The 26,400-nt window shown below is 38.5% G+C and overlaps 2 protein-coding genes across 3 annotated transcripts in view; one reads left to right on the top strand and one right to left on the bottom strand.

Moving 5' to 3' along the window:
• The window catches only part of REPTOR-BP (REPTOR-binding partner), a 132,152-nt gene that overhangs the window by 88,632 nt on the left and 17,120 nt on the right, over nt 1-26,400 (bottom strand). The window lies entirely within an intron of this gene.
• Nucleotides 16,617-22,800, top strand: LOC145993894 (thiamine transporter 2-like). The gene has a single exon (XM_083129788.1). It carries the CDS (start codon nt 17,011-17,013, stop codon nt 18,391-18,393), a length of 1,383 nt encoding a protein of 460 aa, XP_082985914.1. The 5' UTR covers nt 16,617-17,010; the 3' UTR covers nt 18,394-22,800.

Genomic DNA, 26,400 nt, shown 5'->3' with positions numbered 1-26,400 from the left:
CAAAATACAGGACTAGCTGCTACGATCACATTACCCTTTCGGAAAATCGTGGGCTCGCCACTGAGCGTATCTAAATTTTTCGTCGCTTTTCCTTTGTGGGCATGAGCGTTACTGGAACTTTTGGAGGAAGATTAAGTCGTTGTGCAATAACAATAATCACTATTAATAAAAAAATATTATTTCTATTATTAAATCCTTGAAAGGAGCAGAGTAATTTAGGGAGGAAGGCCGGGCAGAACCTCAGTTTCCAGAAGGTTAAATAAAATACTTCTAAAATGTAAATTTTAATAAACCTGAAATTTGTGTGTGGGGGGGTGGCAAGTGCCCTCTTCCCCCGCCAATGCTTGAAACAGAGAGGGGAGAGGGAGACGAAGACACTTCTACTCGACACAGCAGATGGGAGAATATCTAGCACAGCTACTTTCCTTTACTTTTTCAGAATAACTAGGACGTCCCCCTTGGCGGAGTGATCAGTGTTAAGCTCTGAGAAACCAGAGTTTCTCAGGTTCAAATCCTCGTCAGGTATTGACGCATCATTGTGTCTGTCCTCTAACCATTTCAATTCATCCCCATTGTCGTGATTAACCCAAGAGGTAGAAAAGCAACGTAAAAAGTAACCAAAAACAGAAATTGTAACTGGAAGATTATTTTCTGGGAGTTCAAAATGATAGATACTTATGTACAGTCACGGACATAGAAACCAAGCTGTGTCCGTGACTGTAAACATACATGTTAAATATGAAATTCCAAAGTTCAATGAGCATTTCTGGACGAAGCCGTACCAACTAAAATGAAGGCGATGAGATAGACGAGTGATTAGATGAAATTCAAGAATGGTCACTCACAAAGAATGGCCAATTTATAGGTACTACTGTTTCGAATCCAGAATTTCTGATGGCGAACTCAGCGCGCTCGACCACAGAGACGGCTTGATAAAACAGATGAACGAAGCTATGCTATAGAATTTCGCTGGCTAGAGCCCTGCATGGATGAAAAGGTGAGACAAGAGCATAAATTCAAGGCCTCCGCCCCCAAATCCCAGTTGAAATGACTTATTCCCGGTACCGTGGAGTTTTTGATATGACGTTTGAAAAACTTACCTTATCCCAATTTGCTTTACTGCTCTACAAATTCAACATATTCTACCTGAAAATTTGTACATAAGCCACATATTTTGTTTACAGTAATTACTAGCTCCATAATTTTCATCTAATTGCATATTTTTCCTTCGTGTGTAGCCACGCAAAAATGACAAAGGTCGGCGAATTACGATCTAATGAACGATGAACTTCATGCGACATATTTTTTACATATTTTGAGGTATGTTAAATATTTTCCATTCATAGTGCATACTTTACATAAAATGCGATATTTGCATCATTTCTCTCGTTTTCATTGAGTAATTCACATGTATTTATTAGATAAACATTCAAAATATGATTTCTCGAAAATACGGTAAGTTTTATCTGACTGCGACAGACCCGTCACCTTACATTCGCTTGTTTTTTTAAACCATAAAATTTGACTTGAGTTTTGTTATTTCACGTCGCTTTTCTTCCACTTTTGGTTAATCGCGACGATGAGGATAAGTGATGATACAATGCAATTGATGAAGGGACAATCACAAAGGACAACAACGCCCAACAAGGCAGGATTCGAATGCGGGACCCGTGGCTTTGTAGCGCGCTGTGCTAACCATTCCGCCACGGAGGTCGGCTTTAAGCCACACCGAAAGGCTCCGCGTGTCCTTGTTCTTCACTGCTGCCATATTTCTCAAGAGTCCCGGCTTATTCTGCGAATAGCGACTGCAGATGAGCAGTTCAGGAAGTGGCTTTGACGGAAGTTGCCCAGAAATCAACTAGAACGTATAAAATAAGAGCGAAGGACGGAAACGATCGAAAACGACGAAAAATACTATCACATTTTAGTATACTTAGCGGTCTACACATTTCTTTTCATATTCCAGTAATCTTTCCTACATTTACGTACACGTTTTGGATCATTAGATAATTGTGAACCCTGCGTGGCTGCATATATATTCAAGATAAAATTATTTTTCGAGTGTTCGTAGCGTCGAAACAATACGCTGCTTGTGTTGTTGACACACTAGACTCGAGACAAAGCAAACTTGGAAGACTATCGGTCTCTGTTTGTCTCGTCTGGATACCTACCTAGTTAAAAATAATAATTTGATTTGCTTTATTTGATTGATTGAATTGCTGTTTTAAGCCCACTTTATGCACAGTAAGGCTAATCGGGACTGGACCTACAGTTTAAAGTGGGATCCGAACCACTATGTGCCTCCAGCGGGAGTCGAACCCAGGACCTCTTGATTACAAGGCGGTGATGCTACCACTGCGCCATTGGGGGAGGTCCTGGTTGTTTTAACTTTGCTTTTCTGCCACTTTTGGCTAACCGTGAAAATGAGGATGAAATTTATAAAGGAACACTCACAAAGAACACCCATGCCCTTCGCGGAGGTCGGATTAAATATACTAACTTGCATAACAGTAGAATGAGCCACGCTGATCCAGTCAGTAGGGCACTTTACCGAATGTGTTCACTTTGAATCAACCTCCGTCTCTCACTCTCTCATGACTCACCCAAGCCATCGCCCTCCCTCACACTCACAAGTTTTCCGGAGGGCGAGGTCTGCCCTCATGAGGGCCACCCTCCGGATGGTGAACGAACACCTCTGCGCTTGAATGGCGGGAAATAATCCCAGATGGGATCTTTTCAGGCAACAGCTCAGCATGGAGCGGTTCTCGGTTTCACACAGCCTCTAAGGTTTGAGTGTGGCAGGCACGTAGCCAGGGGGAGACCCACCCCCCAGAAGTGTATAGCGGTTATTAATATTACTTCCTTAGCAGGATTAAACATGCAAAACAAGTTGTAATATACTGAGAAATTCATCTTCAGTGCTTTTATCTCCCCCACTTTTTCGCCTTTGGATGGCGGTTCCTGATAAGGGATGCCCCCCCCCCCCTGAAATAAAATTCCGGCTACGAGAGTGGAGCGTGGTGCTAAATGCGAGAGCTAGAAATTGCTGAGCCAGGGCGGGTTGAGGGAGAGCGAGGACAGAATTTCGATCTATACCTTTTCAAACAGGCAATAACATTAATTTAATGGCGCGTCATTAATTTCACAGCGCCGAATATTTTCCCTTTTCGGTCGTTCGGTGCCCGGGGTAAGAGAGCACAAACACTTTCCATTTTAATGTGTCTTGCAGAATCGCTTCATGCCAATGGGTTATGGTTCTATAGATTCTCAGTACAGATTAATAACAAACTGCGGAAACTGACTTTTTAATTGCTCTTTCTTCATCCTGAATAAAATAACCAGAGAGAAAAGCAATAAAATTAGGCATAAAGACTGGGTATATTACTGCCAGCAGAACTATGAAGATACAGCACGCTCGCCTGTCGTAATTCGTTGAGGTTCCTGGAATCGGAACAGCAGAAGTCAATCCTTACATAACAACGTAATCTCCCCACCGAAAAAAAAAAAATGCAACTGCAATATTATTGGTGGGCGTTGTGCTTGTGCGCAGATGCATTTCCATGATCTTGCACGGCGACGATGCATTTCCCTTCTTGTTCCGAAACTCCCGTTTGTCCTTCGTTTGTTCCGTCTCTGCCCTGCAATGTTGTGAAAGGAACACAGCTGAAGGTTGCACTCACCGTCAGTGTTGGCAACTATAAGAACCCCACGCAGAGTAGCCATGGTACGGAGACGGGGAGGACTTCATTGAAAAAAGAAAATCGAGTTGAGAATGAGACCGAAAACTCCCGAGATATATCGAGAATGAGACAGTCATCTGGATATTCGAGAAGAGTCCGAGACTTGGTCTCAGGACTCTAGGCCTCGAGAGTGGTGGTCTATCAAAAAATTAAACTATGATCTGGTTCTTGCACTTCACTCTTTACTGCTCAGGCGAACACATTTTCACTTCGGTAACTGGAAACAATAAAGGACGATGCTTTGTAGGTGTTAAACTTAAGTTGCCATTCAAGAGAATTCAAAATAAATGGATAAAAACAAACTATCAAAACATTTTTGTATGAAATATCTCCCACTGATTTAACACGACATCCTCTATAATTTTTTAATGAAAGTTAACGGTAAATTTTGCCTTTACACTTCACCCTTCCCACCCCCTCAGATGGATAACTTTAGATAAACCTCTGGTAACTTATATAAAGAAGCCGATACAAAAGAAGAGGGAAATATACAGCGCCTTTCACTACTGGGTTGGCCGTGGAGCGGCGGCTGGCGCACCGAGAAGCAAGAGCGCGTCTGCCGGCATTTAGACCCACAGCTGTTCGCTGATCTTGGTACTGGACGCGTCGGTGCTTCAGTATCTAGATAGCTGGTGTCCAGTTTGTACTTGTTTGTGAAGTGTTAAGGTGTTAACAAGTGTTTTAGATTGCTTTGTTTTAGTTTACGTATTACTGGTGCTTTTCTGCAGTCTGATAATGACATGCTATCCGTACAATTTAAAACAACCATTTTTTATGTTCGACTCTTACGTCCTTACGAATTCCTGTTTCATACAGAGACAGTGTTCGGATACTTGTGAACGAATTTTGGGAAACAGGGTCTGTTCTCGATAAGAAGCGGAGGGTGAAACGGTGCGTGCTTACTGAGGAGAAACTAGACGACGTTGGAGCACGATTGAACATACTCCTCAAAAATTCCTCCGGCGCCTTGCACACGTAAGACACATTTTAATGACGTCGCGTGGCGAGCTAATAAGCTTTATAACCTGAAGTCATACATTGAAAGAAAATATCCGTAGAGAAATTGATACGTGTTAGTGACTATTTCCTATAAGTATGCCGTAGGAGGATATCATTTCCAACACCTTTTGTAACAAGGTACGTGCTCATTTTAATTGTAACTGTCAATGTAATTGTACGAGCTTATTTCATTACATAGCTAGCGGTTCAAGTTTCGCGGAAGTTGAATCTAGTTTGCCGGAAGACGCGCTCTTACATCCCGGCGCGCAAGCCGCCGCTCCATGGCCACCTCGGCCGTGAAAAACATTGTATTTCAATTCTCCAATCATTCTGTGTACGAGCGTGCCATCAAGTTCTTGGGTTCGAGTTCCGAAATGGGTATGGGTCTTTTTTGCGAGTGTCCCTTCAGTTTCATCTCGTCACTCATGCTCATAATTAGACAAAAGGGGTAGAAAAGCGACGCAAAATAACAAATTTACAAAATACGTTCCCAAATACTGTTAAATACAAAAAACACTCGACTTCATCAGATATTTTTTTTCATCCAGAGATTGATTTCCCCGACTTCTCCAAGTTTTCCAGGATTTCTACGTCGGTGGACTATCATGGAAGTAAATGGATGATGTCAATTTCCGGCATGGGTCGACCTCATCGCGACGCCCATGGAATTGGTCAATTAGATGGCAACACTGCTCAGAGGAAGACGTGGCAACACAGTCAGGAAGCAGAGACAAAAAGAACAACAAACAACAACAGCGTGGAAAAAACTCACCCGGCAGGGTTTACGTGATTCTTCTCTTGTCGCTGACGTTAGCTCTGGGTTGCGGCAGAAGGTCGAATGAAATACAACGCACTAACGATACAATTTGTCATTGAAAAGGGAAAAGCTCTCGAGTGTCTGTTCGTTATTTAAATTCCTACTTTGTAACGAACATCCAGTATGAAAGAAACGTTCTCTTTTTTTTGGGAGGGGGTGTGCGCAGTGAACCACAACCTTGAAATGAGAAAAAGTGTATCCCTTTTATTTGTAGTATTACCCAGCATTTCATCTTTACTAGGGTTGCTTGCTATACGTCCAGGAATCGGATGAAAAAGCAGAAATGATTAAGACTCTACTTTTATGAACATTATTTATATTTAAATGAATGGATGTAATGTTAAAATGGTAATTTTACAAGAGAATCTAACTGTCCATTGAACCGGTCCCTCTCAATAATACGAGAGTTATAGAGTTACACGACAACTACAATACACTTGCCAACAATTAGTAACAATGCTATTTTTATTTCCTTCTGTTTGCAGTGCTGAATTTCAGATTACATTCTCTTCCATTGTATAATATTCGGTATTTCTTAATTACATTCCTATACATTAATCTATTAAGTAAGATTAGAAAATAGTTATCTCAAAATTATTTTGAAGTATTGAATTTTTGTGACTTTTGTTGCAAAAATGTGTAATTTAAAATTAGGCTACAAGGCGGAGTTTTCTTTATCTTCCGCGTCCATGAAAATCGTTTCTGAAATGCCTTACCACTTTAGGAACCCGTTCAGTGTATATACCATAATAATTATGATCTGCATACATACTACCACTTACTTTGTCACGTCCAGGATCTGCACCCCCTTTCCCAGCAGTTGCATTGAACTTTAATCGGCTTGAAAATACTTGATTTTCTTTAAGAGTATAATATCGTTTAATAACGGCGATAAGATTCTTCTACACTAAATTTCTAGGTGAAAGTACAATATTGTGGTGACATGCAATCTCTATCTACCTTGGGTGACATGAACGTCTGGAGGAAGGGGGGCATGGATGGCCGGCCACACTTCCCCCTTAGAAATCAACTGTCAACCTAAAAGTATATATTTTAAACGTATATTTTGATTTCAGTCATAGTAATTTACATTAATGCGATAATTTCAAATTTAAGTGGTGTTTTTTCTGAGGGAGCAACACTATTATCGAGGTAATATACCCCATGGAATCAAGTGCGGATCCACGAGGAGGGTGATAGGGGCGATCGCCCCTCCCAACTGCCATGGTTTGTATATATTATTATGCCTAATAATATTCAAGACTCATTCGTTCTGTATTTTTATCACCACGTTTAACAGGCTCGAGAAGTGCACTTTATGCTCATGATAGGCTAATCGGAACTGGACCTACAGTTTAAACTTGGATCAGAACGAGTCTACAAGATGCGTTAAAAGGGAATCGGACCTTAGTCCACTGCAGATAATGCGTTTTAATTTCTTTGTTTATTCTTTTTACTTCTCTTACCTGACAGTTTAGCGTGACAATGGGAGGAATTATGATAACAACAGAGGCGTAGCAATGGGTGGGCGAAGTGGGCGAGCGCCCGAGGTCTTGCCTCCCATGGGTTTATTATTTTTTTAAATGTAATAAATAGAAGTGAGAATATAGGTGGAAAGGGCTCATTTTTGTGGCCGATAAAACTACAACATTTTAACAGGTTATAAATTCTAGTGAAACATTACACTTTGATTGAATATGTCAACTATTTAGTATTTTAAATAAACCGAGTAGTACCCGTCTGATTTTAGAATATCCAGGAAGCCAAACAACAACAATGAAACGTTCTCTTACAAAGGTTGATAAGCATAAACAAAATTCGACTTCTCATAACTTAGCGGTTCGAGAACATCGAGAAACATTATACACAGCAGAAACAACAGAAAATTAAGGAAACTTCACGTATCTGGTAAAATTTCTTTCCAAATACGACCAATTACCACAAGAACATTTCAGACGTATACAATAAAATGAGATTCACAATAATTATCCATGTTCTGAAATTCAAAATGAACTGATACAGGTAAAGAGCAACGATGTCAAAATGGCTATAATTAAAGAAAAAAAGTAAAATTAGCTAATCCAGAGATTTACTAACTTCACGTTCAGTTTCAATATTTACTTGTTTGAGTTCGAAACTTCTTTTACATTCTACAAGTAGATTATTTTGTAAGTGAACGTGACCTAACACAAAACAGCACAACAATGTTTAACATACAACAGTTATTGTTGTTGAAGATCGTTACAGTAGCTATGAAACTAAATTCAAAAACTGACGACCAGACACGCATAAGAATTACATTGTACTTTTACTTAAAGTAAAAGTTCTTCATACCGGATTTCCATTCAAAGTGGAGTGATGCTGATATCTTCAGGATGGTACGTAAGTTTTTGAATTTTATTATTTTTCAGTCGCTTTTCTGTAATTTCTGGCTAATAGCGACGATGCGGATGAGTGATGATTTAATTGAATTAGAGAAGAACACTTACAAGGACATCCATGCCCAGATCGAGTTTAGAACATGGGAACTCCTGTGCCAAGATCGAAAGTCCGCCACTTAACACACTCGGTCACCGAACCGGCGTGTTTATGTTATTAATGCTACATTGATTTGGCTTATTTTTCTTAACTTTTCTGCCACTTTTGGCTACTCTCGAAGATGAAGATGGGACCAGGCCATCATTTGAATCGGGAGCCTTATTAATGCTATATATGTTCAAAGCTGTTTGTCTGAAAAATAGATAAACCCTGTGGCCAACAGGTCTTAGAGTGCCAAAGGCTGCCAACCAGATTTCAGTTAGATGGTGCCTAGTGAACTCATAGAATCCCATCGCCCATCCCCGCTGCTGTATACAGCTTGATAGATTAGATTGCAGAATGAATGCTAGTTATTCTCTTTATCTGCTATTTTATCTACTAGTTATTATATCCTGTGTGTTATATTTGGTGCTAACAATATATAACACACAGGATTTTCCTGAAGTAACTTGGATTCTTGCTGTAACACGATTATGCCTTGTTTCCATATTAAACACTTCGCTAACGAAGGCAGTTTTCTTTTTTTTTTTTAATTAAAAGCACTATACACGTTAAGTTTCCACCCTATATCTCATGGATTCCTGTTATTTGGATGGCAAGTAAAACTGTAGGACCTCTCCCGATAAGGTTTCTTCCCTACCGTTTGGTAGGAGACGTCGTGGAAGTTCCACCTAGGACCTCTGCGTTGGTGGCCCTATACTATGGTGTGATAGTACATGATGTTTTCTGAGCTCTACGAGTTCGTCAGCTCTGGAATATTGCTGGGTCGGGAAGGTCCCACTGTGGATCAGTATCCACTGTTGTTATACTGGGGTGAACTTGGCCAGCTTACCACGGTACAATTACAGTAATAGCAGTAATCCCTGAGATCTTCCATGTTACTTCAGGAAAATGTAGCTATGTAATGAAGTAAGCCTTGATAGCCAGTGTGTGTGTGTGTGTGTGTAGGTATGCAAATAGTAGGTATTTAATGTAAGACCACTAACGGTTTTTCCTTTTGGGTCTGCGAAGTAATTCCTTAAGCTTGTAGGTTGGGTTGAGTGATAGGTATTTCAAGTGCTAGTATTGCAGACTCAAATGGAAGAATGCTGTATTACAAGAGATCGCTGTGGACATGAAAGCGAGATCTTGTCATACACAGATGCAATCGACATTTATATCGAGTGTATTTGCATGAGTTATATCGAGTCGATTGCAGTTGGTCCTCCGGCGCAAGGCTGTAAGGTACAAATGGCTTTGCGTCCCTCTTCCAAGTGAAAAAAAGAGGCCCTCACAGATGGTAGAGACGTTGACGGCGTTGTGAGGCTTTGAACTGGCATCTACCTGTACCAACCAAGCAGCATATTTTCAGGATCTTAAGAGACATGAACCCTCGACAGAATTATGGAAGCTATTGCACCTACAGGAAAGCATATCAGATGCCCTAACTTCACGGCCTCAAAATCAACAACACAAGAATGTTCACATAGACGAATTCTAGGTCCAGAATTGTGAAATCTAAACCTGGAACCATCTCCAGGGAAATATTTCGAGATCAAAAGCACAAGTAGACTATGCAGACGACGTAATAATTGTAATATAAAATAATTGAAGAACAGAGTTGGAAAGGAAGTCCAGCATTGCCATAAACTCTTTCGAGGATTTGTGTGAAACGGCAAAATTGATGATTGACACCCAGGAGACCCACTTTATAATCCTACAGGGTAAGCTGTTTCAACCCACAGATGAAACTCAGAGAAAATTTTTAGAAGAGTAAAGGAAGCTAAATATCTAGGTGTAAAATTACGAGAAATGCAATGATGACATGGATTACGTAACTTCAAAAGCTGAGTCTATAGTAATAAATAAATTGGTAGCACTTGTACATTCAAATTCCCTATGTCGCTTATAAACCCATACATATTCATAATCTACAACGCGATTGTTTCTTTCGACGGACCAATGTGAGTAGACTACCTAAAATATAGTACTAAAATACCATCTATTCACTCTGGACAGCTTAAAAAAGCTAATCCGTAGAGCATAGCTGTCTCCTGCTGAAAGAACCATATATTGTTCATATAAAACAGTGCAATTGTAGGTTCGGTTCTGTACCCGACTCTGAAATTCGCCCCTCAAAACAGTAATTTCTGGATCCGCTACTGCATGGAATAGTAGCTTTGGTGAAAAAAAATCTGCGGACGTCCATGATTAGGGGGGCAATTGGCCAACCTTGCACCAGCCCCCGTGCGCACGCCTATTGTTGGAGCATATTCTAGCACTTCAGATGTACTTCACTGGGACTCATTGCCCATTTAGGTGATTTTCCCTGAGAATTTTACTTTTTAAAAACTCCCTGAGATTTCCAGGTTTTTCCTGGTGTGTTGGAACCCTGTTAAATTCTAATTACATTCTCTCAGAGGTATCAGTCGGGTTTTATAAATATTTTGTAAATTTTACTTACAATAATGTGTAATAGCTACTTAGTTCATAAATGTTTTTTTTTTCAAGCAGAGTTCAATAATTTTAAATTACAATTTTTTTTCTACTGAGAACATACTCCACTCTGTATTGTTTATTTTAAAAATTATTCTTAACCTTTCTTTTCTTCTATTACTTGTAGGTTTATATTCTGGTAAACACACTGTTGGAATTTTCTGTTCCCCAAATAGTAATAGTTCTTTTTAGACACTAAGATATAACTGGGGGGATCACTATTATGGGGAAAAATATGCATCTTTTGCCCTCCCGCCCTGGGAAAAATCCTGCAGACGTCCACGGTTAGCACAGATTAATGCCGAATTGAATAAGCTAAACTTCGATGTGACTCGTTCTAATGTAGGTCTACTGGTTAATTTTTAATTGGAGTCCAAACTCGAGTATGCATAATTTTTAATCAGATAGTACGGTAGTCAACATGATTCTAAGGTATTTTGTGAAAAACGTTCTCACGTTATTTTGTTGGACATGGCAGTTAAGTGCTGTAACCAGTAACTTATCCACACACACCCCTAACACCCCCAAACACCCTCCCAAATTTTGATGAACACCCCCCAAACAGAAAAGTGGACCCCCCCTAATAGGGGGTGTAAATCTGGATTTTTATATGAACAATACAATGACAATACTTCAATATTAAAAGAAAGGAACCATTTGTAGCTCTACAAGAAGCATAGCCCAATGGACGGAAGAGACATTGCCATCTAGAAAATGTGACACTGACATCTCGCCCTCCTTCCAGGGAGCACATACCTCACAAGGTGCTGTTCAGCGTTTGAATACCTAAATAAATATTTCTTAAATACGTTACAGATTTGTAAATTCAACCAGTGAGTCAATGAAATTTACATTTCGTTGCATACTCCTTTCGATTCTTTCATGTGAAAAATGTACGATAAAAGTAAGGGAAGAAATTGAAAGATACAGGTTTGACTACTTGTAGTCAATTCTGTTGCTATGGTTAGCAACACTATTTTTCTGTAACTTGGGCGAGATGGGTGAATTTGGAGTGGTAGAGAAGAGAACAGTCACATGTCTCAGTGTAGCATCTCAGTTTGTGTGTTGTGCTTCCCCGATGCCGCAGTGGTAGTGTTGTTGCCTTGTAATCAAGGGGTCTCTGGTTCGATACCCGGTGGAGTCACATTGTGGTTCGGTTCCCACTTTAAACAGTAGGTCCGGTCCCGATTAGCCTTACTGTGCATAAAGTGGACTTACACCCCAAATCAATCAATCAATCAATCAGTTCGTGTGTTGTCGTTCTGCTTAGTGTAACAATGGTTGAAACTTGACTGCAAAACAGCTGAAGAAGGTAGAGAAAATGAAACCAGACAGAAAGAAACCGAAAGTGGCGAGTAGAAAAGCAGTGACTCTATATGTAGGTATAATTTCTTCCAACGGATATTCATAAAGTACCAATATAAAATTTACTGAGTATTCGATATAAAACGGCAAGTATTTGATGAAGAACCTAAATGATTTATTCACGTCTATAGTTGATGTATGTGACCATTTTTATGGCTCTAAGAGTTCTAACCTTTGTAAAAGAAATTATATATTAGAAAGAGAGTTGTGAAAGAGAGTTGTAAAAGGGAGGGGGGCCCGCGCGGGATGGTTGTCTGGGCGCCAAAGACAAATGGGGTGCCAAACAAGCAAAATAGAAAAGCCTGAACGTGGTGCCCTATGAAATTACTGGCACCCTATTGAATTAAATTTATTGTCAGTTTGCAAAGATATAGATTTAGTAAAAATTGTCTACCTCTTTTTATCTAGTTGGCTTCCTGACATAATGGCATATTTAATATTTCCCAACTTTTCAGAGGAAGCTAAGAAAGTATAAGGAATTAAACATAAAAAAGAAATTTAATTTACATTAAGACCCAAATTTACATCTGACCATAAGCGCATCAGTGGGAGCACGACGGCACTTGCCAATGTCTGCTGGAAAACGTGGAGAGAAAAATTTCGTTTGATTCATTGTGCTCTTTGCGCTGGAAAGTGAAAGAAATGATATTAAAATATTTAAATAATTGAAAATAAAGCATTGCCTCAATTTAGAAGTAAAAATTCCTTGCCTTCCCTTTGCAGTTAACATGACATGCGTTTATTTGCACATGTTATTTAGTTTTCTTTTAAGGCAACGAGTCACATAACTCCTATTCCATAGAGTCTGTTGTTCAGTATTTGAAAGACACACTCTCAATAGCGCCAAGCGTATTTTCCAAAGTTTTGTAAGGGTATAATACTTCAATATAAAATTCCTTGACGGATTTCGTTCAAAAGCAATACCAGGTATCTATCAAACGTGCATCCCAACTTCCCACTATATTTTAAAGTCTTTATGGCCAAGCTCTAAATATATAGCGAGTTTCTTTACTTTATTTCAGTTTGTGAAACTGCTCACTCGCTTCATAGAACTATTAAAATTATATATATATATGCATATTTTCAAACTGAAGCTAGAACAGGAGGGGCCAGGGGGTATGAGCTGAAGTAAAGAGGACGCCGAACAAGAAAAGCAAGATTGTAAAGAGTAAACATCGTGGGATGCTGTCGTCATGTTTAATTAATAATATGCATAAACAGTTTGCAAAGAAATACTTCTAAAAATGTTCTTGCTCGCTTCGCTCGCAGTGTGTGCATTATTCAAGAGTCATATTATATCTGTTCTTATTACTACTACTTCAGACAGGCAAGCACGCACGCACGCACCCATGCACTGATATTTCATCGATTTATTGGGCACCCACCAAGATGAACTCCGAGTCACACCTATGACAAGAACCATACAAATACAGTTAAAAAATATTGCGCAAATGCTTCTAATTTCTTAATAACTAGCTTAAGAATTGCATGAAATGATTCCTGGTAATAATACGATGTTTAATTTTTTTGTTTTTCAATGTCATTTCTTGTGTCTTATCTAACGATTGATTAAATCAAGTACTGGACATTTTCGGAAAGCAATATTCGAAACGTTAGAGTGAAATGTTAACATTATCACAAAAATCTATTTTCCATCTTTTCCTGCATTTGACTATTTTTTTTTCTGAAATGTTACATGAAGGAGAAACATCCATGAACAAATTGAATTAGGGCAACATTTTAAAAACGGTCCAAAATATGCACTTAACATCCCCAAACTTACACCCCACTAAAGTTTCCAAGGGAAAAATCCTGGATAAATCCCTGGCTGTAACCAGGCCCGTAGCCAGAATTTTATATTTCGGGAGGGGGCATAATCCCTTATCAGCAGCCGAAATCTAAAGGCGAAAAAGTGGGGGGGGAGAAGACCTGAAGATGCATTTCTTAGTATATTACAAGTTATAATGCAAGATTTTTAATTGAAGTAAAATCAATTACCACTATACACAATTTAAAATATATATTTGTAGGATTTCGGGTGGGGCTTCAGCCCCCGAGTCCTCCCACTGGCTACGTGCCTGGCTGTAACCGACAGCCTGTTCGCAAAAAACGATATTCTTCGTAATAAAATATCGCTACAATTTTACCATTCGAGTTACAATAACTTTTTTTCAGATATCTCAGCGGGGGCAAACGCGTCCTGCGGGCGCCCTTGTAATCGCTCGTCCTCATGTTCGCGATTAACCAAAATTGGCACAAATGTGAAGTAAAACGAACCAAATTAATCAATCTTTCGATTTATTTATATCAGGGCAAGTTGATAAGATAGACACTCAAACATTTGGAATTGGTTCCGCAAAGCGCCGTAGATGTCAGGCTTTGATGCGCCCAGAGTTCGACCACGTATTTCGGAACACGACACGAGATGGCAGGAAAATCGCCACACTGTGTCGTCTGCCAGTGGTGTTGCAAACTAGCACTATATATTACCATGTCGCTATAATCCCTCGACTATGCATTTGTTCTATTTGCAACCTTTCTTCAATACGGTGGCATAAGATAGCAAAAACCGAACCAATTTAAATGATTGAAATAAAATAACCATATGTGTACTAAAAGAGATAGTACTCCTTATCAATAGCAAATTAAGATACGCCTACACACTGTAATCACGACGGCATTGATAAAAGCACAGGCTGTAAAATAGCACTTGGAATAGAAACTGACAAGAAACAAGACATCCCAACAGAATAGCTATACTGACTGTGTATCCATGTCAGTAAATATCTAAGTATCATTCCAGGGTACGTATATCAAATTGTGATTCAAACGACACAATTAGATTTGAAAACAAGTGTTTATCGTTTTAACATTTTCAAACTTTTACTACGTGTGGAAATTCTACGCCGAAGTCTGTACTTTCATTTTATATTATTTGGACTTTTACACACTTGCCACACACATGTGATTAAAAGCAATGTTTCTACGAACTAGAAATACACATATTTTTAGGGGGGAAAACGTGAAAGAGCAACGTAACACTTTCGTTAATAGCTTTGCACATTTTGACATGTGAACTGTACCTTGTCCAACGCTTAACAATTCGATACGATTTTTGTTAATTAGCGTCGCTTCTTGCAACTTTTGGCTAATCGCGACGATGAAAATTAGTGATACGATGAAATTGATGAATGGACACTCACAAAAAATGAACACAGATGCTCATGCCGGGATTCGAACCCGGGATCGTAAATCCTTCAATGCCAACAGGAGTGGTGCACCACTTAATTTTACTTTTGTTGCTATGTTGATACTGCTGCACGATTTCAAGCACAATTACGTATATTTTCCCTTGAAGTGAGTCTTGCTCAGTGGTGTGCTCACGGTATTCGAAAGTAGGGTGTGTATACGTATACTTTCTTTTAGTAGCGAATCCTTATTCTTGCCTGCATTTGACGTTTTTTTTAAAAAAAAAAATTAAAGGAATTTTGGTCCAACCGCCAACAACCCCTCATTCGGCACGCCACAGGCCTTATCAGTAGGTGATATCAGTTGTTGGAAATATGGATAATGCTTTACGGAAATTTTCTTAGCTCAAGGGGGGGGGGGATCGCTTGAAAGTACTTCTTCCTTATCTTTATACCCCCACCCCAAAAAAAAAAAGAAAAAGCAGAGAGAGAGAGTATGGGCATTTAAAAAAAAATAACTGTGTTTCACCGTGTTTGCCTGTGTGTAAATACATGACTATATCTCTTAAGAGCAGAATTTTAAATTAAATTATTACCTTCCTGAATGATTACTATAATTCCTACATTCTACAGTTCATGGTAGAGGAATACGTAAGAATTACCAAGAAAACTGCCCATCACCATCAGGCCCGTAGCCAGTATTTTATTTCGGGGGGCTCATTCCTTATCAGCATAGGCGTCGCCAAAAATATTTGATAAAACTTGATTAGTAGAAATAATAATGACAATAATAATTAGACAAGCGATGACGTGAAAGTGATCACTGAAACGTGCTGAATGAGAGCTTCAAGAATTCAAACTGCTGACGATTTCTACGTAAAAAGGCATTTCTTAAAAACATGTAGGATACAAGAGCAAAATGAATGAAAATAGTCGTGCGCAATATTTTGTCGTGTAATACTTGTGCATCCAACTGTACTTCCTTGTTCTGCAGTTGACTTAAGAATCTCATACTCCATAGCATTTTCTGACATGATATTGAAGGAATAAAGTTTACACGTACAAACAATACAGTCTCTTTCCCATTACCACGAGCGCGTGCCTAAATTATGGGCCTATTGTGTACGACAGTAAAGAAAAAAAAGGGGGTTAACGCCCCATTCAGAGTATTTCAGAAAACTCGTAATACAAACAAAATTACAAACATCAATCAATACAGAACCGCAGAAAGAATGAGCGGATTTCTAAGATAAGACAAGATAATAATATTGAAAAAACATATACATGTATCGTAAAACTCTCTCGTCATTGATTCTTACTGTTAATCCTTCCCTTCCTCTCAGGGCACACCACTGAAAATGTAATTTTTAATTTCTTCCATTAACAAATGCTAGATCCGTCTAAAAGTATGCAAAATGTTCCGACCCGGGAAAGTTTTAACATCAGAGTTGGCAGCACTGCACAGCATATCCGAAATATTACACCAATTTAGTCGGTACTTTGATTTAGGCATTACATAACAATACAACATGTTACATTGCTCTCGCTTGGAAGGACGCTCAACAAATGTGTACCAAGTGCTGATTGCAGTTGCATCTGCACAACGAACGTGAAATTATTTTATATTAACGCCGAGAGTTTAGGTAACAAAGGGCATTTTGTGCCTACACGCTCACGTTATTGCATCAACAAACGATTAATAACAGTTTATTACAGAATTAAACAAAAAATAATATCCATCATTTGGATTGATAGGCAGATTAAAAAGTCACACTTTGTCAGTTTTTCATTGTTCCTCAACCATGGGATTAAGATAAGATAATAAAATAACTGCATTTATAGAGGCAGAATAGCAGTTCTCTCGCATAGGTCTTATTTAAGCGACACAATGGATGTGTGGTTAAAAATATCACTGCTGCTGTGTACGTATGGATTTTTCAAGGAAATTCGGCCTTCAGAACCGTACCTAACATCGTATTTATTAGGTCCTTGGAAGAATTTTACAGAGACACAAGTGAACACTGAAATCTATCCTGTGTGGACATATTCATATCTTTGCCTGTTGGTGGTAGTGTTTTTAGTGACTGACCTCCTTCGATATAAACCGGTGATTATTGTTGAAGGTTTATCTGCAATTGCAACATGGTCTTTGCTAATATGGGGCCAAGGTGTTGCTGCCATGCAAGTTCTAGAATTCTTGTATGGCATGTTTACTGCAACTGAGGTAGCTTATTATACATATATTTATGCAAAAGTTGACAAAGAACATTATCAGCAAGTTACAAGTCATACACGAACAGCTTACCTCATTGGCCGGGCTCTATCTGGTATTCTTGCAGAAGTTCTGTGGTATCAAGGGTGGATGGATTACTATGAACTTAATTTCATTAGTCTTGCCTGTGTTTCGGTGTCAACCATCCTTGCACTTTTTCTTCCAAGCGTTCAAAACAGTATATACTTCCACAGGACAGCTACCACTGAAGTAGATAAAGCTACTGAACTCACTACTAATGCTGACCATGAAATTCAAAATGTGCCAAGCCGTACCCAAACATTTTTAAATGCATACAGTTTGTTGTGGCATGATTTTATTCAAGCCTTCTCAAACCCTTATGTTGTCAAATGGTCAATATGGTGGGCATTTGCAACTTGTGGGCTATTCCAAGTTCTTAATTACGTTCAAATGCTGTGGGAAAATATAAAAACTGAAGATGAGAAATTGTACAATGGGGCTGTTGAAACAGCTTACACCCTGATTGGTGCTGCTACATCGTTTGCATGTGGATGGTTACGGTTTAATTGGAAAATTCTTGGTGAAATAACTTTGGCTGTAATTTCTGGTGTACAAGGAGCCGTTCTCTTAATTGCTTCTCAAACGAATAACATGATGACTGCTTACGTATGCCATGTCATATTTGGAATCACATACCACACAATGATAACTGTAACGAACTCTGAAGTTGCTAAGAATATTTCTGAAGATAGTTACGGCTTAATATTTGGTTTCAACACGTTCCTTGCTTTGGTATTTCAGACAATATTAACAACTATTGTAGTTAGTCAAGTTGGCCTTGAACTTCCTACACGGGACCAATTTATTGTGTATGGAAGTTACTTTTTTGTGCTTGCAGGAATCTTCTTTATCATGTCTATTTACACACTTTTCAAAACAGGTTTAAAAGGACTGAAGCATGAAAAAATTTGGCTGCCAAAAGATACATGTAGGGATGAGGACATTCACGAAGACTGTAATATGTCTGCAGTGTTATAGTGAGAGCAAATTGTCATGTGTGATAGCTTACACAGAAAAATCTTAAGAACACATGACATTTTATTTAGGCTATAGTACATTTTGAATACCATTAGCTCAACTTTGGATAAATGTAAAGTGAAATGTGTGGCTTAACTGGCACATTGTATCACTGCTCCATCCTGCAACTTACGGAGTCTGCTAGAAAATCTTCAGATTTCTCACTCTGTGTTCTATACAATAGTGTGTGAGGACTTTTTGTAAGAGTGAGGTAGGGAAGGATATGATCATTTTGTCGTCATTGGTGGAAGTTTCGTCTTTTTGCCATCTCCTGCATTACACATATGCTAATGTTCTATTTTATAAGTCACTACATGCTTATAGGCACATATTTATGAAGTATAGTGTGATTTCTCCATCTTAAACAGACACAAGTTTAAGCTAACATTTGATGCAGAAGTCAGGGTCAACACTGAAAATTTCTGAGCTCTCACTAGGATTGAACTTGTGATCTCTCACACCTAAGACAAGAGATACCCCTAAATACCAGTGCTTAAATTGTAAAATGTTATCTGGGGGCATGTTTAGTCAAACCATGAGGTTAGCTAGGGGGATACCATCCCCATGCATCAACCTTAACTTTAAGCACTGCTAAATACCATATGAAAATGCATGTTTTGGCTAAAATAACATTTATTTGTCAATTTTTCTTGTTTGCTGTGACTGATTGATCAGAGGGTTTCTGCCCACCTGCACCCTTTCAAATGTGTCATCAAAGGAGACAATTCCAAGATGAATATCACTACTTCCAATAAAACAAAATATGCAGGATTCAAACAAAGAAATACAGGAGGAAAACAAACATGTGTGAGTAACTATAATACAAATATTGGCACGATTATCTATGCATATCTTCTTAGGGTGGGTTGATTGCTATGTGTGATATCGAAAACATTTAAAGTTCAGATCTAGATTCAACACCATATTCCACACAACAATCGAGGCCATGAATCTTCATAGTCTCCACTTATGATCTTGTATCTGTCAGGACATCCTTTTCAAGCTTGTATCTGTCAGGACATCCTGTTAACTTTTCACGAGGGGGAAATATACATTTCTTGACACTTCTAGTTTTACCCCTTTCATATTTTTTCTGCAAAATTCCCATTCCTGGCAAAACCCCAAGTTGAGAATAACACTGCTTTCACAGAATGGCGAAGACTAGTACCCAGAGCAACTGCACATTAAGTGGCCAGGATGAGGGTGTGGAAGGAAAAAGGATTTGTGGTTCTTTGTAATTCTTGATGAAGCTCAGATGGGTTGCTAACTCCTGGAGAAATCAGATTTAAAAACTTCTGAAGCACCATCATATTTTATTGAAATGAACAATTTTATGCACATTTCTAACTGATTTTTCTTCTGTAATTTAGTCTGTGGGTTTCTGGCTTTGCAGATAGCCTAGAATATATGCTCCTAATCATATTTGTAACCTCACAACTGCCATAAAACTGAATTGCAGGCTTCCTGATGAGAGGCACACCAGAGAGAACACCCACCTATATTATGTTTACTCAGAGCCACAAACGATAATTTCAGCAGTGAATGCGTTAAGCCACATATTTCACTCAAACTTTCTAAAAAAAATGCAGGGTAATTTGTAACAAAGGTTGTGACTCAAGCTAGTAGTGTTTTATATTGCTTGCCTTACCTGGTAGTTTAATTTTGTGGCTACTGCCTGCTCAACTAACATACCTTGGGGGAACATGTAGGGGTTACCAACTGTCCTGGTTCTAGCACAATAAAGCCCTCTGTGCACAATGAAACAAACCTCTAATATGTCTATGAACAGGAAATGACCAGGACTTGTCATTTTCTCATTAAATAATTAATGTTTATATTGAAACAGGATTGATTACTTTCAAAGCACTATAAACATATGGTGGTCAGAAGGGTATACCATAATATAAGCAACATCTGACATGAGGCATTGTCTTACATCTTGTGCTAGAAAATATAGTTTATTCACTATCGAATATTGTAAACATAACAATGCTTGTTACAGAATGTGCTGTCTACAATATTAAATACTCCCTCTGTCCCATAATTATGGTCCGGTATGCCAAAATGGTGATTTTTTATTTATGTTGTTTTGGATACTTGATCGGCAAATTTGTACTGATCCTTGAGTAATAACATTGTATGGTTCATTCCCGTGTTTAATTTTCTTCTTCTGTATACACCAATGTCACAGTTTGCCTATCGGACAATTATTATGGGACAACAAACAAAAGTGTACCGGACAATAATTATGGGACAGAGGGAGTAGTGATTAAATAAATTCTTGTGTAATCCCCAAATTCCAAAGAAAAATGGATGGGGGAGGATGCAAAATGAAGTTAATAGTACACATAAATTCAAAATGACAAATAAAATAAAAAAATAGTTGAATGCAAAAGTAACTTTGTTGAAATCATATTTAGTGTATCTTCTATTTTACATAGTTGCAAAAACGTGAAAAAAATTTCTTTGCACACATAAAAACAGTGCTAGTATTTCCTTTCTTTATCACAATATCCAAACAATTTTCTTCTGTGCTTCCGCAGTTCACATTTATAGCACAGAGGAAAATAAACTGAGCAAGTGATTTTATCATTTTCAAAGACCACATTGCATTGTAGAGAATCATTTTTATGTATTGTGATGCAATGCTTCAAATAAAAATATGGTAGAAATGCAATAAATAGTGATGAAATTCAAGCTTGTAAGGAATTCACGTTTTGGAGGACTAATAATATTACTGTTGCCAACTGGGTGTTAAAAGAATGCGACTTTAGTTAAAAATAAACTGAAAATTGAAGGTATGGCTCATAATTGTTATCTGGCTCACCTTGTGTTTTGCATTTATTATTAACATATTCAAAAATTTAAATTTTGGTCACCCCACTTTTTTAGTGACTCCCTCTTGGTAAAAATCCTGCTTCTACAGACCATTCCCTGACATTCGCTACGAGACTCGGCAGCAAGCGACCCGGCATAAGCGCTTGTCTTTTCTGGTGAACGGGGTCCCACGACAGTCGCACGATAAAGTCTGTTTTTTTCGCTCTTTTTCCCCTTTCTGTTGACATTGCAGACTGACGCCAGTATAATCCTCCCTCGGAAGTTGTGTTGTGTCGTGTCCATGTATTGAAGATTGTGGCTTAATATGGCACCACAAAAGTTTACATTACAACAAAGGATTTATCTTGTCGAGTGTTACTTCGGAAAGAGGAATTTTGTAGAAGTGGGACAACGTTTTGCAATGAAATTTCCAGGTGTTCCCATTCTACATAAGACATTGTAAAAGAAAGTTTAAAGTAACAGGGCCAGTTCTGAATAAATAAAATAAAAGTGGAAAGAAAAAAGGGGAAATCTAATAAATAAAGGGTAAAATTTTCAAAGCTGGGAAACGTACGTAACTCGTTTATTCTGTAATTGTTGACATTCGTACTTACCTATTCTGCATTGCAAAAGATTGTTTAACAAGGAATTTACCTTTTTTAACGAAAATAAATTCCATTTTCGAGATATCGAGTAATTAAGTTTCCTTGTTTTTCCCCTTCCGTAGGTATTTTTTGGTGAAAATGACTGCTAATGGAACCAAACCTAACCTCGTAGGCATACCTCGTCCCCATGATGGTTTGTGGGGCTATCATGAATAAAATCATCCACGGGTAGCCCCACGAACCATCACGGGGACAAGGTATGCCTATGAGGTTAGGTTAGGCCTGTTAGGTTAGGTTCCATTAGCACTGACATACAAACATGAATTAACGATGAAATAACTTGACCGATGAGAGAGAACACTTGTACGACCTATCACAAGTCAAGAGAAACTCAATTACATAAGTACTTTCTCCTGTAAATTTAAAGAAATCCATTTCCTGGCTTTGAAAATTTTACCAAATAAAGTATACAAAGACATCCGCACACCATCCGTGAGTTAAAAGAGAGTATTGTACAAGAAATTGGGAGAATTACAGTAGACGAACTTGCAGCAGAGGGACATAATTTTCAAAACAAGCACTGACGCCGGGCCGCTTGCCACCGAGTCTCGTACCAAATGTCAGGGAATGCTCTGTAGTAGGTTACACCGTCCGTTTTGTGAACTGTTAGAAATAGAATTGTATTCACAGCAAATAGGGACTCTTGTTAACTGTTGTAAGATAAGTCTTGACTTTATCAAAGGTTAGTGATATGTAGTTCCTACAATATTTTTGTTATTCAATATAGTTTATAAGCAGTTTTAATATTTTAATTTATTTTTAAAGTGAAATAAATAATGTCTCAAGTTTGTGAAAACGTGTTGGCTCTTATATTTGTAATAGAAATAATATAGTTTTGTTATTGATATGTTGTTATTTATTCTAAACCTTGACACATTTGACAATATGAAGAAAAGAAAATGATGCACTAAAACAACATCTTACTTGTTTTGAGAAGTGTAGCACATATGTGATAAACAAAGTGTGAAGCAATGTGTACTGGGTGTTTTTTTTTTTTTTATAACACGAATGTCAATTCTTATTGGGTATATCCAATTGTGAATCTCAAATCAGGAAACGTTGGTTCACTGAAATGCACCTAATGTGTGATGCGACACATGGCAAAATATGAACAGCTATGAAATAATTCCCTTGATAATCATATTGTAATGAAAGTCAAAGTGTGTGGACACAAAATTGTTTATTTAAAAGCATGGGTTTCCATGAAGATTGAAACAAGAAATAGGTGGCGATAGTAAGTATCCTTTTCTGAAATTGAAATACACTTGAAGAAACTGATTAAACATTTGCATTTTGTTGCTTGCTATCCATGTAATGACGGGCCATAGAACTAGTACAGAAAAAATCTTACTGCATGACCCACCACAAAACAAATGTGTAAATTTAGTAGTACATGTCACTATCATGCAAATGTTCAAAATTAGCAGAGAGTTGCAATTTTTAGTTTTGTGCCTATCTTAAGCTATTTTTTCACCACTTTTAGCAACTAAGCAGATTTTATGGATTATTCCATGCCATATCGACCAATTTGAGAAAACTTTCCAAAATATTAGGTTCCCCAGAGAAATAGTTCTAGAGTTATAGCCTGTGGGAAGGTAACCCAATGTAAATGAAAGAAAATGTAACCCAAATCTGAGCCTCGGAGATAACTTCAGGACTCAATAACTTTGGAACTATTGATCAGAAACCAGCAATGCTTACACACCAAAGAGACCTCTAACCAAGGAACACACGTATTATATCAAAATTCTCACAGCTTCTTTACATTAGCAAATAAAAATATTCAAAATATGCCTTAAAAAGTCTTGTGTCAAAACATGCATGTTTTGTGTGCCTGAAAATACGGCTAGACTGCACAATCGACCCTTGTGTTTTACCGTTTGAAAGTAAAAAAAAAAAATTGTGCGCTAATAGTACATATTTAACACTTCGAATTGCTACTGTGCATTTCTAAATTTGAAGTTACATTTCTATGAAATAATAAAAAAAAAAATACTACTACATTACTTGCTATAGCTGGTTTCCTTGAACCTAATCCATGTTGTAAACACACAGTATTGCCAGGTCGAACTTTGGTGTCCAATGTGAATATATATGTGAATTTCCACTAGGATTCAACTTTTTTTAAATCATGTTTTCATTCGTATTTTTTCATGTTTTTATTCAAAGGGACGCTATAGAAAAAGGTAGGTAGCCGGAGCGTAGCGGAGCGAAGGCGGAGCCGCGGTAGCAGTAGAGGCCATTACCCCAGGGGTGGAGCCTGGAATCTGGGGGCAATTAATACTATTTTTCTCAATTTCAATTGTTTCCTCACCTTAAATTCTACATTTCTGAAATCCTTGATTCATACCCTTCCAACGATGTATCATACATAGTATTTATATTAAGAAGGGTCGATTCGACATCCTTACCAAAAATATAACTGTAATCCACCAAGGAAAGTGTTATTATTTTTTTTCTAGGAACTCTGATGTGGGCTCAAGAGACACAAATTAGGTTGCCTCCATATGTAGCATGGGTCTAGTGTGGGGCACACCCATCTTGCAACAAACGCCAAAACTAAATGCTAAGAGCTCTAAACCTGGTCCCCCTAACTGAACACTTCCTAATCTACAATGCCACTTAGGTCTAACAATGCACATGTGGTTAGAGTAGGAGAGCCAGGTTTAGATCTCTTGGTATTTAGTTTTAGCATTTGCTGCGGACCCTATCTAGCACACAGTTCATGCTAAACGTGACTGAAGATACAAAAAATCGAAAAATGGTGTAACACAAAAGGGACAGATTATATCCAAGCCAAGTTGTGCACACTACATAATCAGACCTTGCCCTAATGTGTGTTAAAATTCCAACTTGTTATTGCAAGGCACTAGTGCACCGTAACAGTAGACCCTTAAATGCTGACTGTGTTTTCAGAGGAAAGTTTAAAAAAACAGTTTTTAAATAAAAATTTATGCTTGGTAACTATGAATGCTTGAGTTACAAATTATATATTATACAGAGCATTCCCTGACATTCGCTACAAGACTTGGCAGCAAACAGCCCGGCGTCAGCGCTTGTCTTTCCTGGCGAACAAGGTCCGCGACAGTCACACACTACAGTCTGTTTTTTTCGCTCTCCCTGCCTTCACTCTTTTTCCCTTTCTGTTGACGTTGCAGACTGACACCACTATAATCCTCCCTCAGAAATTGTGTTGTGTCATGTCCGCATGTTGAAGATTGTGGCTTAATATGGCACCACAAAAGTTTACATTACAACAAAGGATTTATCTTGTTGAGCGTTACTTCGCAAAGAGGAATTGTGGAGAAGTGTGACGACATTTTGCAACGAAATTTCCGGGTGTTCCCATTCCACATAGGACCAGTATATTAAACCTCATAAAAAAGTTTAGAGTAACAGAATCAGTTCTGATTAAAAGTGGAAAGAAAAATGTGGAAACTAAAAAATAAAGTATACAGAGACAATCCGCACACCATCCATCGGTTAAAAGAGAGTATTGTACGAGAAATCGGGAGAATTACAGTAGACAAACTTGCACGTGTAAATGCCAATTTCCTTTGGAGATGCCAGGAATGTGTTGCAGCAGAGGGACATCATTATGAACATCTTCTGTAGTCAAGATTAGTACACAATATGAAAACTGTAATTTTAATAGCTGACTTTTGAGACTGTCGCGGACCTGTTCACTGAGAAAGACAAGCGCTGATGCCGGGCTGCTTGCCGCTGAGTCTTGTAGCGAATGTCAGGGAATGCTCTGTGTATATATAATGTTCCTTTCAGTAGAGTGTAAGCTACACACCCTGTTGAAAAACCCAATTTTCATTTACCATAAGAAGAAGATGGAGAAATGTTTTTTCTCACAAAATTTGAACTTTGTCGGGCACATGTAGGCAATGTCATGACTTGAAGGTTCAAAATAATCCCTTCGTATTGTCCAATCTGTACAGAGGTTGTTTCCGATCTAAGGTGACGAAATTGCACACCTTTTGCAGCACCACCAAGCGTGAAGAGAACGAAGCTGCCAGTCGTGTGGGCACGTTAGACCGTTGATTGTGCGTGACAGGTGTGGTCATTGCATATCGGGAAGAATGCTGCCGAAAATCAGTGCCTATTGGGAGGGTTACATAACTGCACTTTCCGACGTAAACTACAGTTATAGTGCCATTATAAAACTGTGCAAGGAGCGTGGATTAACCCTGTCCAGAAATGGCATATCACAGGTGTTGAAAGGGGCAGGTAAGATGAGGCGTGGGATGATTCCTGTGAGTCAGAAACTCCCGGCCTGCCACTAGCCGCACACCAGCTACAATTTGGGATGTCAGGGTGCTGTCAACAGGGAGAATCCAGCCACACAGAGAAGTATCGCAAACCGGCTACAAACATCACTGAAGAGTGCACACCATCATTGACCACGATTTGGGTTTGGAAAAGCGACGCAAGGGCCGTGTTCATAAGCTCTTTCCGAAACATATCCAGGAATGTTACA

This window comes from Lepisma saccharinum, chromosome 10 (assembly GCF_977018435.1).
Source record: "Lepisma saccharinum chromosome 10, izLepSacc3.1, whole genome shotgun sequence".
Taxonomy (NCBI): domain Eukaryota; kingdom Metazoa; phylum Arthropoda; class Insecta; order Zygentoma; family Lepismatidae; genus Lepisma; species Lepisma saccharinum.
This window is presented reverse-complemented; position numbering and strand designations above follow the sequence as displayed.

Bases quoted from the DNA above. Each gene is read 5' to 3' on its own strand.
- LOC145993894 (XM_083129788.1), top strand. From the start codon at position 17,011: ATGGATGTGTGGTTAAAAATATCACTGCTGCTGTGTACGTATGGATTT.